This window comes from Glycine soja, chromosome 8, assembly GCF_004193775.1.
Source record: "Glycine soja cultivar W05 chromosome 8, ASM419377v2, whole genome shotgun sequence".
In the NCBI taxonomy this organism is placed as follows: Eukaryota; Viridiplantae; Streptophyta; class Magnoliopsida; order Fabales; family Fabaceae; genus Glycine; species Glycine soja.
The window spans coordinates 24,047,159-24,060,083 of record NC_041009.1 but is presented as its reverse complement, the minus strand read 5'-3'; the positions used below and the strand labels follow the sequence as shown (position 1 = coordinate 24,060,083).

Genomic DNA, 12,925 nt, shown 5'->3' with positions numbered 1-12,925 from the left:
TCAAGCAATCCACTCCTAGTCAGGATCACATCAGATACCCTCCAACAAATGGTAGCAAACATACTTAGCAAGGCCCAAGTGGAGAAGGACGAAGCCCCTGAGTGGAGAAGGACGAAGCTCTCAAGTGGAGAAGGATGAAGGCCCAAGTGGAGAAGGATGAAGGCCCAGAGGCAGAGACACTACCAAGACTATTAATTGTTGTTGAAGGCCCAGATTAATCTGAAGGCCCATACCAAATATGTTCTATTTTTATTAATAATTTTTATTTATTGTAATTTTGTCCCAAACTGTTTAGATGGCTCATGTCTATTTTTATCTTTTTGTTCAAATACACTATAAGTATTGGTTTTTGTTTTCAATAAAAAAAAATATTAATATGTTCATGCGCACTGTTCATGTAGAATAAAATTCATTTTCTACAATTTCGTTTCTGCTTCAATCTACAATTTCGTTTTCTACTGATTAATGGAAGGCTAAGTCTCCAGCATTGTTTTCTTTTGAGGATCAAGCACAACTCTCTTTGAGGTTTTGTTATTACTATTGAATTTTGATAAGTTTTTCCTCTTCACCAATTACTCTGTATTTGTTGTTATTAATCCATGCATACTTAGTGCTTGATTAATTGTCTCTACGCTTAATTTACGTTCATGCTTAATGATCAGTTTCGTTCATGATTAATTGGTGTATGTGTTGCTTAATCACATAATGACAGCCTTATGTTAATTTTCGCTTAGTAATTTAATTTAGGGTTGGATTAAGTGGTTGAACTGATTAAGGATAAATTCTCATAACCTAGGATAAAATACTTGCTTGTGAATCAAGGGGAAACAACATGTTTTAATTATGTTATTTTCTAATTCAAATTTGCTTGTTGTTTAATTTACAAAAACAAATAACCCCCCCCAATTCGTTACTATTTTATTACTATCTGTTATGAATGTTTGGTTGACCATTGCTCGTTGGGAGACGACCTAGGATCACTTCCTAAATACTGCATTTTTAATGTTTATTTGATTCGGGTATGGCCTCGATCAATCCTCTTTTAACTTATCCTCCCTACAAGGGTACTAATTGACAGTCAAAACAATTAGTGAGAAGTCTATGATTCACTCACCAATATTAGATCATCATCGGGTAAGAACTGTACTTGATGAGTTATATATATCATGGTTTTTGATTTTAAAAGGCCAAGCAAGCACTCCTGAAACAATGTAGTGTAAATGGAAAATTAGATAACATCATATACATCCATATAGATGACAAAACTAGTGTACTTGATGTGATGAAGTCTGCATATGCTTGCTGCATTCGTATGTGATGAAGTCTACATATGCTTGTTGCATTCTGACTAAAGTGTTTCAAATCATGTTTTGCTGCATTCTGACTAAAGTGTTTCAAAATAATCTTATGTTATGTATGTGATGAAGTCTGCATATGCTTGTTGCATTCGTATGACCATAAAGTGGTGGCAGTGAAGTGCCTTAAGAATGTCAAAGGTGGAGATGCTGAGTTTTGGGCAGAAGTCACAATCATTGCCAGAATGCACCACCTCAATATGGAAATAATTAGAAACCAAATCAACATAATTATGGCTTTGCATGATGAACTGAATTTGAGTTAGGGATTAGGATATTTTTTATGATAATGAGTGCAATATTTATATATAGTGAGCAAGAATCTATACCTTAAGTTTAGGGATTAGGATCAACCTATCTATGAATTTAATCCTTAGTGGCTGAATGTTGAAGATTGATGAAAAAGGATTTTAATGGTAAAAGAAAATGTCATGGGCACTTAAGTCCCTCCCAAAAGTCTGAGCCTAACCTCTTCAATTCGCACTCCCTAGCCTTATATGCCATAGAACTAAATGACATTTACTTTACCCTCCCTACTGCCAGTTCAACGGTTAGTTACATAGTGGAATTAATTAACATCCTCTAATGTAATTTTCTATTTATATATTTGATTTTGCTAGATTAATTTACTTAAGTCATACAGTTGTTTTTTGTAATGTTTATTAACCCTGGTTTTTTGTATAAAGGATCATGGCTTCTCCACCTGCATCGCCTCCTCCTTCTCCTTCTCCTCCTCCTCCTCCTTCTTCCGATGCATCAGCTTCACCGTCTATCGTGAAGCGGACACGTAAAGCGTCACGTCTACGATCCTTGTCTACTAGACCACCTGGTGCTGAGAGACCAGTGGTCCACATTGATCCTGCTACCGGCAAGGCCGACGATCCCCACAAGAAGAAATTAAGAACATATTTGGGGATTGTGGTGCGTGATAAGATGGACGTCACGTACGAGAACTGGAAGGAGGTCCCTACTGCTCAGAAGAACTTGATTTGGAAGGATATTCAGTTATTTTTCTTTTTTTATTTGATGTTCTTTAATTAATAGCCAAAAAATACATTATTGTAACAAATAAACCTTATTTGTTATTGTCAGGCGGAATTTGAAATCCCAGAGGCTTCTGACAGTAGGACGAAAAAGAAGTTACTTCAGACTGTCAACGAGAGATGAAGGCAGTTTAAATCAGACCTCATGAGAAAATGGGGCCTTGGAGTCGATCAGGACAATGTGGACGACACTGTCTGTGAGAAATACGGCATAAGCAAGGAAAAATGGGCCCAGTTTTGCCAGACTCGCAGAGACCCTTCTTGGAAGGTATGTACCTTGCCATTTAAGTTGTTTTTCAAAAAACATTAACTTGTTATAATTCATTCTAGCAATTTGAAACATTATTGTTTTATTTTTTCAGGATGTGCGAAAAAAGGCATAGGCCATCCATAAATAGAACACTGCCCCCATGTTTTATCTCGTGGGGGTTATGAATATTTGGAGCAGAAGCTCCTGGCTGAGAAGACCAAGAAGAAGCTAGAGGAAGTTGCACAGTCAGGAAGCGTTGATGGCGTCATCGACCCTCCATCCCCCGTCAGACGCCACATGAAGTGGAAGATGGCCCGCACCAAGAAAACAAGGAAGATGACGACTGAGGCCGCCAAGGAAATCACTGAGAAGATCGTAAGTCATTTTCAACTAACCATTAGAATTATATTTCTTTATTTTGTGAATGCCATGTACAAATTTGTCTTTTATGTGCAGGATTCCTTTGAGGAGCAGGCGACACAGGGATCCTTCGTCCCCCATGGATGTTAGGATGTTCTCACCACTGCTATTGGACATCCAGAGCACCCTGGACGTGTCCGTGCTACTGGAGCCAGTGTCACCATCAAGCAATACTTCGGATCGGCTCCACGGACGTCCCGCAGCTCTTCCTCGCTGCCTCCTGAAGAATTGCAGTAGCTGACCCAACAAATCGAGGACCAGCTAGAGGAGTCGATCACTGAAAAAGTGACTCGGTAGCTCATGGCATCGTTCAGCCAGATGTAGTCCTAGTTCCAGTCCCAGATGCAATCTCAAGGACTTGCACTGCCTCCCAAGCCTCTGGTTGGTCCCTCAGGTCCCCGAGTAAGCACAAAGGAGAGTTTTGTTGATCCCTCAGGAAACGATCCTAAGATGGGTGACTCAGACAGGTGCGACTTGTACATTGAAGCAAATCCTGCCCGCCTGGTTGCCCTGGGAAGAGTTTATGAGGGATCCACTATTGTTCATAACACTCCTTTTTTGTTTGGCCAAGTAAAGGTGGGTGTGGAGGAGGTTAAAGATCCAGATGCTCCCGTTCCTGTACCCACTGATGAGGTTTCCTTAGTAGGGCAGGCAATTCACACCTTCCTTACTTGGCCGACACATCTGGTCAAGTCTTTATCACAGCAGGTACTTTACTCTTACTATATGTTTCTTATTTTTGAATTAATTCATTCTGTGTGCCTCAAATTAGGTCATTTATCTTTGTTTCATGAACAAGCAGCCGTGTCTCCGGCAAAACCACCTCAAAAGCCGGATCCAGAAGTCGATGATCCGCTTTATCTAATGACATTGACCATTCTAGAGCTTTTCTTGAGGCTTTACCAGGTTACATGGGATGTCACTGTGTTCGAGGTCTTTAATCCAGACTTCCCGCTCTACATAAAGCACAAAGACCTCTCTGAAATCGCACACGGTGGTCAATGTCTCAGCATATCAGTGTTACAGTTGTGGATTCTGTAAGTCATTTTAGATTACTTTTAATTACCTAAGTTATTGCTTTCAGTTCATAAATATTTAACTTTGACTTAACATAAATAGGCATCTGACTGAAACAAGTATGCGAGCGAAGAATTCTGATCTGTATGGATTCCTCGAGCTACAGTCCATTCAAGGGTCTGGGCAATCGCAGTTTGAGACTGAAAGTTACATAAAGAGTTGGATGCAGAGTTCAAAACACGATGTCTACCTTGGAGACTACCTGAATGGGTAAGTGACACAAAATAACTGAATTTAATTAATGTTTACTAATATACTAACCCATATTCATCTCCACTGTAGTGGACACTGGCAGATGGTGGTCATCGTGCCCAAGGAACACCTAGTTGTCTGGTTTTGTTCATTGCATAACAGGCCAGACAACTACCTTAAGGGGATAATTAATAGGTCAGTGTTCTTTTCAATGCATTTGCATTCAAATACCTCAACAACACCAGTTTTTAATTATTACTTGTCTGGAACAGTGCTTTAAAAGGTCTTGATGATGCTCCACAACCTAAATCAAAGGTTCCTACTAGGTGGATTGTCGTCAAGGTACATCATTTACATAAAACTTCCACTTATATACACTTCTTATGTGTCTATACACTAATTGTTTAATTAATATCCAAATTTCATTATGTATCTAGTGTAATAGACAAAAAGGAAGCACTGAGTGTAGCTATTATGTCATGCACTAGATGACCACCATCATTTTAGGAAGTTTCAGAAATAACTGGGAAGCGGTACGTTTATTTCAAACAAATTCGATTTTTTTTATAATTTGTATTACATTATTAACTTATTATCATTTATTTCATCATGCAGTATTTTAACGATCCTAGACCATTGGAGTCAGAGAGATTAAAGGCGCTTCGGATCTAGTGGGCACAGTATTATCTCCAAGTTAGAGCTGAGAGCTAGGATTTAGGGACATTAAATTTAGCTTATATATAAAGAACTATAGCAAAATAAGTGTATGCATAATGAACGTTAACATCAATTTTTCTAAAAAACCGATGTTAATGTAAAATATTAACATCGGTTTTCTAGAAAACCGATGTCAACGTTCATTATGCATACACTTATTTTGCTGTAATTCTTTATATATAACATCGGTTATTTAGAAAACCAAAGTTAGTATTTTATATTAACATCGGTTTTGAAAAACTGATGTTAACAATAATACATTCAATATCGGTACTTTTAACATCGATTTTAAAACCGATGTAGAATATCGTAAATAACCGATGTTGAAGATGTATTTTCTAATAGTGTTCCAATTTTACTAAAAATGTAAAAAAAATAATCTTAAATCTCTATTGTAAAAGGACTTGATCAAGTAACATCTAGAAACCAATTGTATCAACAACTGCTAAAAGAATATGTCTAGAACGAAAGGGATAAAAAAAAAATCTATCTGGACTCCACGTACAAGATTAATGGACTATATGTACCTATGAATTGCTTGGTTTCTTCAGAGTACAGAATATTGACAGTGAAGCTCCTCCCAAAGACTATTAAATTCGTAGGTCCCTATCAATTCATCATAGTGTCTCTCTCTTCCTCTCTGCCGTGTTTTGCCCTTGAGTTTGATATATATATATATTCATTTTAGTGGCATGTTTATTAGAGTTTTCCTTTAATTTTAAAAGTTGTATATCTATCTCAGATTCGCAGCAAGTGTTATGTTATAATATTGAAGATTATTTTAGTGAAAATCATCATTTTAAGAGTACTTTGTTATAATGTCTGTGATTATTGATATTACTAGTTATTTTTGAATTTCTACAATTGAGTTTAGGATTTTGAAGAATTAAATAAATATTTTAGAAGAAGTTTAAAAATAGATGGATGTGTTATTATTCAAAATTTAAGTTCAGTTCTTTTAAAATATTAAAACTAATAATAATTATTCAAAATTAGTTGCCAGTAAAAGTCAAAATTATATTTATAAAAAAAACAAAGAGAGTCAAAATTGTTGGAAAAGGAAATAATATATCATTAAGAGCTAGATTCATTCATAATTATATTTATTTATACTAAAATGATTAAAGTGCATCACATTTCATCTTTTAAGAGAGAAAAACATTTTTTAAAATTAAAAGAAATGACAATATGATACTATTTAAGTATAATTTAAAAATAAAGTGATTTGTTTTGTTTAAAGTCACTTTAAATATCTCAAAAGGTATATATATGGAAAGAAAATAAAGGAAATAATTAAATAAAATGAATGAGTTTTTTTTTAAAAAAAATCATAAACTTTCTCATGTAACTTTTTTTATACCACAACTAATTTTTTTTATACCTCCCTAAAATGTATAATTTTTTTTCTATTAATATCTGTAAACTAAAATATGATTTTATAAATAAAAATCTGACGGTTAAATTTACGCGGTATGCCACAAAATTGGTAATTAATGATATATATAATTTTTTTTGACAGCATATATATATATAATTTTATTATTAATACCTATACCTTATATATATTAATAATACCAAAAAGTAATAAATGTAATTATTGACAAGAGAAAGGGACGTGAAGCTGACTATTGAATTTCCGTCTCATGCATCTGACCAAATAGTCTCAAGAAAACAATTATTTGTCTTTTTTTTTTAATCCTCTAATCGAGAAATTAACCAAATTTAGTGATCTTTGATTGTTAACTGCCGTATGATTGATTATAGGTCAGGATTATGGATAACTTGATGATCCTAAACCACCTAATAATTTCTTCCTTTAATCCTCTCATTTATCATTCACGTGTTTTCTGAGAAGGTGGCAACTGAGAAGCCGCGCGCTATTCATCTTCCTTCAAAACTTCACACGCCAACCGCGTTGAAGACTCGGTTCCTCTTATCTGCCCCACTCCTCTTGACTCTTCTCTCCTAAGAAAACTCTTGCAATAATCAACAACACCCAAAAATGAAAAATATTAAAATAAAAAATCTTTTTGCAAAGGACATATTAGTCAATTGCCAACTGGTCCGCGTTCTCAAATAACATATTACCATACAAAACCTCCATTCTCTCGCTCTCATAGTATCATATAAGAGTTCTCATATTCTCAAGCTTATTGCAAGCTTGAGTCTGCTTCTTTGTTCCATAGGTTCGTACCTTACATTGCTGCTATTGACACAAGGGTGTGTTGTTTTGTTTTTATCATCATTGAGAACTAATTAAGGTACGTGTAAATGGGTAAGAAGCTTGATGCTCTCCTTGGTAGAACCTTCAAGGCTGCAAAGTTCAAGGCTATTGTTAACCTTGCCATCTCGCGCCTTGCCGTTCTCAAGAACCAGCGCCAGGCTCGCCTTAGACAGGCCCGTTCTGATATCCTTGAACTCCTCCAAATTGGTCACCTTGAACGTGCTTCGCTTCGAGTAAGATATTTTTATACATGTTTGCTGTCTTGTTTCTCAAAACTATTTTTTTAAAATTTAATTTCTGTGTACTATCAATCAATCAGAAATTATGATATTTATATGACTTTTAATATAATTATTAAAAAAATCAACAAACTTATTATTATACATACATAAACTTTTAATATAATTATTAAAAAAATCAACAAACTTATTATTATACATACATATGTGATCGGATGAGTCCCTTGCACTGTATTCTCATTTTTTTTTATCACATATCTGACATAAAACTGGTTTGTTTTTTATAGGTTGAGCATGTGATGAAGGATCAGAACATGTTGGATGTGTATGTCAGGATTGAAGGATACTGCAACCTCTTGATTGAGAGGGTCCATCTCATCGAGCAAGAGAGGTTGGTTTACTCGTAATTTTGTTTGGTGAAAAATTGGTTTTCGGTTTTGTTTTTAAAATGATGGGTTTGGTCTTCTTGTTACAGAGAATGTCCTGAGGAACTGAAGGAGGCAGCATCGGGATTACTCTATGCAGCTTCAAGGTGTGGAGATTTTCCCGAGATTCAAGAGATTCGTGCAATTTTGACATCACGGTTTGGCAAGGAGTTTGCTGCTCGATCTATTGAGTTAAGGAACAACTGTGGAGTCCATCCTCAGGTATGTATCTGATATGAGAATCAACAATCTGTTATGTCTAATATTGTTGCCTTCCCAGTATTTTGTTTTGCCTGTTAGACTAGTTAAAAACTAGGATTTATGTACAAGCTAGAATTTGTGCAGAGAATAGATAACTGTCTTATGATAATTTTGATAAATTTTTCTGTGGATACTATGGGGTAACTCTTTTTATCTGGTTGTTTATAGATGACACAGAAATTGTCAACAAGGATGCCAAGCCTGGAAAGCAGAATGAAGGTACTCAAAGACATTGCTTCTGAGAATGGTATTGTTCTGCAGCTTGAAGAAACTTCTGTTTCGGTTGAGGTATAACACCTAAGGCAGCAAAATTTGCAATTTCTTGTTTGTATTTATATTTGAAAAGCAACTACTTATGGCATCTGATGTAAACTGTTCAGGAACAATCCAGTGTAGAAAAGCAAAACCAGCATGAATCTGAGAAGAAAGAAGAGAATGTAAGCATGTTGCCTAATAGAGGGAAAGATGAGAAGTTAACTGATTCCTACAAGGGAAGGAAAAAGTACAAGGACGTAGCTGATGCAGCACAAGCAGCTTTTGAGTCAGCAGAATATGCTGCAGCTGCTGCAAGAGCAGCATTGGAACTCTCCCGATCTGAATCACATGATCCTGATGATCATTATAGTCCAAGACTCCAACCAAGAAAAGTGGAGGATGGACATGATGATGTGAGACCTCAACTGGAAGAAAAGGAAATCCTCAGTGAAACTCAAAGGGAAGATGAGTTAGAAAAGTCAGAAGACATTATAAGTTGCAATTCAACTGATGAGGCTTTGAAGGGGGCTACTGCCTTGGTAGATGGTGAAATTGAGGCTGATCCTTTGGAAGAGGAAGTGGTTTTCGACAATAGTGATGATGAGACTGATAATAAACAGAATAGAAATCAATCTCCTAAGTGGACATCTTCAGGGTATGGTGCTGGTATAGTAGTAAATACAACGCCTCAGTTGGATTTGCAGAAGAGGCCTATTTCAGTGAGGACTAGATGAATGCAAAATTACTGAGTATGAGTGGGGCATCTATTGAAGTTTTGCTTGGTTCTTTAAATTTTGTCTTATGGATTTGCCATCAGAATGTCAATATGTTTTTCATTATTTAAATGATTAATTGGATTAGTTGGATTTAAAAATAGAGTCAGGGATTCCCACTCTTTATTGCAATTACAACATAAAAGTAGGCACCCTCTAGACATGGACATAGGAAACAGATTGATATTTAATCAAACACAGAAATATGACTGCAGAAGAAACCTTAATAAACATAAGAGAATTCTAAGTCACAACTTGATCTACGATGGGATGCCATATTGACATTAGATTAAACCAACTATTAACCATCTTATGTTATTTCGTAGCTCAGATTGTCAATTTAAAACATAATAGTAGACAAGTTTATCAAATGGAGATTCAAATCATGAATTGCCAAGCTAACTTTTGAATTATGAATCATTTGTATTGAATCATAAGATTAGAGACAATAAAAATAACTTCAAATCTATTTTATAGATGATAGATAGTGTTCAATGTAATAATTTAAAACTAGAAATAGATAAAAACAACTTAAGTTTAAGTCTCATGAAACAAAATAATTAGCTATATTTGAGTTTGTAAAGTCTCTATTTAAGAAAAATAAAAACAAAGCAATGAAACCAAACAAAGTGCATGTATTGAATGAGTGACAAAAAAAGTAGTGAAATAATCACATAAAATAAGTTTAAAAGTGCCCTTTCAATTCCTTTTAACAATTTAAGCTTATATTTTCAATTTCTTTGAAGAAAATTGGTGAAAGAAAAGTAAAGAAAGAAAAAAATAACAAATTGAATTGTGTGATTCATATCGATAATACAAGATTGCACCTATTCATTCATGTATCATAAGATTCAAAGTCATTTGGAAATCATCTTATGATACAAATTGATAGCTAACCAACTTGTATAATTTCAATCATAAAATCGTAAGATTCTAATAGCTATGATACTTGAATATACCAGGAAAAGCATTGGTAACATTCTTGAGGGGGGAGCATGCAGGGTTCCAGAAAATGGAATATAAGTGCTTTCTGCTTAGAGTTAGTTTTTTTTCTTCCCTAGAATCTGTTGATGTCAATAATCATTCTTCAGGAGATATGAAGTTCAAGAATTACGATAAAGTTTGTCCTTGAAACATGAGCACTAGAAAAGTAAGCAATGTAAATAGGACCAATGCCTGCGCCCAAAGAGATATTAACAATAATATTGCATTGAGACTATGCTCCAGTGATGAGCCAGGCTAGTAATTTTAGGGAATAAACCCAAACTAAGTCAGAATTGTGAAAACTTAATGCATAAGGCTATATGTAATTTGCAGTAATTTTCACCGAGGTCAGAACACCAAACAATCTGTATTCCTAATTTGTTGATTCCAATAAATACATCACTTCCCCCTAGGCCTCTTCTTACCCTGTTGAATCAGGTCATTGTATGACTGCAAACTTACCCCAACATCTTCATCATATTCTATTCCAAGCTCCTCCTGGGTGCAAACTAGTGTCAATATGATAACAGAAACATTAAAAATAACTAAATAAGATCTATGGTTGTGACAGGCCAAGATAGAAACCTTAAATTCTTTGGGATCCTTAGGTGAGTTCTCAGTGAGGGTATCCCATAAATCCTTGAACATTCTTTTCCGCTTTCTCCACTGACCTATCATCTCTGACAACATATTCTCAACTGCCTTTCGTTCTTCTGGCTTCACCAGAGTAACACCTCCACGTAACTTGGTCAATTTTTCCTCCATTTCTTGAACCTGAACCAGAACATAGATGCAAACTATCTTAGTTGAAGCAGACAACCACCAATTCCCTTTCAAGAAATTAAAAAAAGCACTCAAGCATCCACATCAGCTACCTCCAATCTCAGATTCACTTCTCTTTCAAATATCTGTTCCAGTGTCAAATTTGATTGCAATGACTTAATTTCTGCACCAACAAATTACATCCATAAATAGCAAGATCAATAGGTTTGTCCACAATATCAAATTCTCAATGGTTCCAAATGCACGAAAACTAGTATCCACAATAACCACATCAAATGACACAGATTAGGTATAGTCAAGAAATTTGTATAGTTGTTACAGTTAACAAATTGAAACCATTAGACAAAACTCAGATGACTCATCCAACCAAAATCAAAATGTAATTACATCATCTACATGTATAAACCAAAAATAATAGCTGAAAATGTTCTTTTTAGCCAACCAAACCCTTATCATTCTACATCATAATATTACTTCCTAATCATCCAAATTGCATCGGAATTTGCTACTATAAGCAATTTAATGCATTCACAGAGTCAGTTAATCGGAATCATTTCAACAGACTTCTCAAATCTCAAATGTCTGTTTAGGTTTGAAAATATACCGGCTTCAACCTCACTAGTAGCCTTTTTCTGATCCTCCAGCTGTTTTTGCAGCTCAGCATTCTGTTCCTTCATCTGATTCAGCTCTTCAGTGTTGGGAATTTGAAATTGATCTTGCCGCGCAAGGTATATCTTCTGCTTCCCATACTCCTTGAACGAAATTCGACCTCCATCTGCCAGATTATCCAACGCTTTCTGAATCGCCGCTTTCTTGAGATTGAACTTTTGCAATGCATCCGCCACGTTCTGTGCATTCACCGGCCTATTTTGCTGGAAAAAAAATTCAAATGCAAAATCAAAAAGAAAAAAAAATTGAAAACTGAAAGAAACTAACACTTGGTTTGAGTGTTTTCCTGTTTTCATTTTCAAAGAAAATAAAAAATAAGAGTGAAAATACGTTTGCTTAAAATCTAGAAAATATTTTAAAAAACAAACCCAAAACTGAAAACAACAAATCAACATTTTCAGGCCTTTCTGAAGAAGTAAAAACATAGTGGCACCTTAGAGTACATACAGGTTTTCTAAATCTTAAAATTTGAAAACGAAAATAGAAAATGAAATCTAAAAATAAACACTCAAAATGTCACCTTAACTACCATTCAACTCAGAAAATTGGGGCATTTTTTAATTTCAACTTTAATTTCAATTGTGTTGCTGATGTGGTACAGAATTGAAGTTAGCATGCATGATAATTGAAGGCAAAGGGAACAAAGGTGTGCCACGTGAGGTGAGTTGTGAGGCACGTGATTGGGAAAGGGGTTAGTTGCTACTTACCTCGTTGACGAAGTTTAACACGATCGCTGCGAAATGAAAGAGAGATGTTAGGTTAGGTTCTGAAAGAGAAACAGCGAAATGAGAGAGAGAGATAGTACCTTCGGCGCTATCGGATTTTGGTGCCATTGTTTGGATCGAAGGAAAATGGGGCGGGAAAAATTCAGGATCTCCCTTTTCTATATTCCGCCAACGAAAACGAAGATACGGAAGAAAATGTCCATCTACGACACCGTTTTGTACTAGTAATCAAAGAAAAATACTAGTCATGCATATTAAAGTTAATTCACTTAGTCCAAAACAAAGGGGTTGGTAAACGGGTTCAGATCCATGGACTAGCCCGCGGGGCTCGTGGTCCGCGCAGGTAGCGGACCAATTTTTTTTTTAAATAATTCATGGTTATGTAATATTTTTGGGTCTGTCCCGCTTAACCTGTGGACTATGCGGGTTTAGCCCGCGGGTTGCCCATAAACCCGTTTAATCCATGGTTTGAGAATCCCACTAACTACAGCACCTTAAGAAGCCCGCTTAATCCAGATCTTTCATTGTTAGCT

The 12,925-nt window shown here is 35.5% G+C and overlaps 2 protein-coding genes across 2 annotated transcripts; one reads left to right on the top strand and one right to left on the bottom strand.

Annotated features, from left to right (window-relative positions):
* Positions 1 to 7,165: 7,165 nt before the first annotated feature.
* LOC114422846 lies at positions 7,166 to 9,398 on the top strand. The gene is made up of 5 exons (XM_028389388.1): positions 7,166 to 7,511; positions 7,805 to 7,908; positions 7,993 to 8,164; positions 8,372 to 8,491; positions 8,584 to 9,398. Exons 1-5 carry the CDS (start codon positions 7,326 to 7,328, stop codon positions 9,190 to 9,192), a joined length of 1,191 nt encoding a protein of 396 aa, XP_028245189.1. The 5' UTR covers positions 7,166 to 7,325; the 3' UTR covers positions 9,193 to 9,398.
* A 935-nt stretch (positions 9,399 to 10,333) lies between these two features.
* Positions 10,334 to 12,600, bottom strand: LOC114423294 (homologous-pairing protein 2 homolog). Its single transcript, XM_028389999.1, has 6 exons — positions 12,473 to 12,600; positions 12,375 to 12,400; positions 11,603 to 11,870; positions 11,091 to 11,161; positions 10,801 to 10,989; positions 10,334 to 10,713 (listed from the first exon to the last, which is right to left on the bottom strand). The coding sequence occupies exons 1-6, from the start codon at positions 12,498 to 12,500 to the stop codon at positions 10,615 to 10,617; spliced, it is 681 nt and encodes a 226-aa protein (XP_028245800.1). The 5' UTR covers positions 12,501 to 12,600; the 3' UTR covers positions 10,334 to 10,614.
* Between the last annotated feature and the right edge of the window lie 325 nt (positions 12,601 to 12,925).

Excerpts from the sequence above, each read along its gene's own strand:
- LOC114422846 (XM_028389388.1), top strand. The coding sequence starts at position 7,326 with ATGGGTAAGAAGCTTGATGCTCTCCTTGGTAGAACCTTCAAGGCTGCA. Across the intron at positions 7,512-7,804 it reads TTGAACGTGCTTCGCTTCGA|GTTGAGCATGTGATGAAGGA; the intron begins GTAAGATATTTT and ends TGTTTTTTATAG. Across the intron at positions 8,492-8,583 it reads AAACTTCTGTTTCGGTTGAG|GAACAATCCAGTGTAGAAAA; the intron begins GTATAACACCTA and ends TAAACTGTTCAG.
- LOC114423294 (XM_028389999.1), bottom strand. The coding sequence starts at position 12,500 with ATGGCACCAAAATCCGATAGCGCCGAAG. Across the intron at positions 11,162-11,602 it reads TACTAGTGAGGTTGAAGCCG|AAATTAAGTCATTGCAATCA; the intron begins GTATATTTTCAA and ends TTGTTGGTGCAG. Across the intron at positions 10,714-10,800 it reads AGGATCCCAAAGAATTTAAG|GAGGAGCTTGGAATAGAATA; the intron begins GTTTCTATCTTG and ends GTTTGCACCCAG.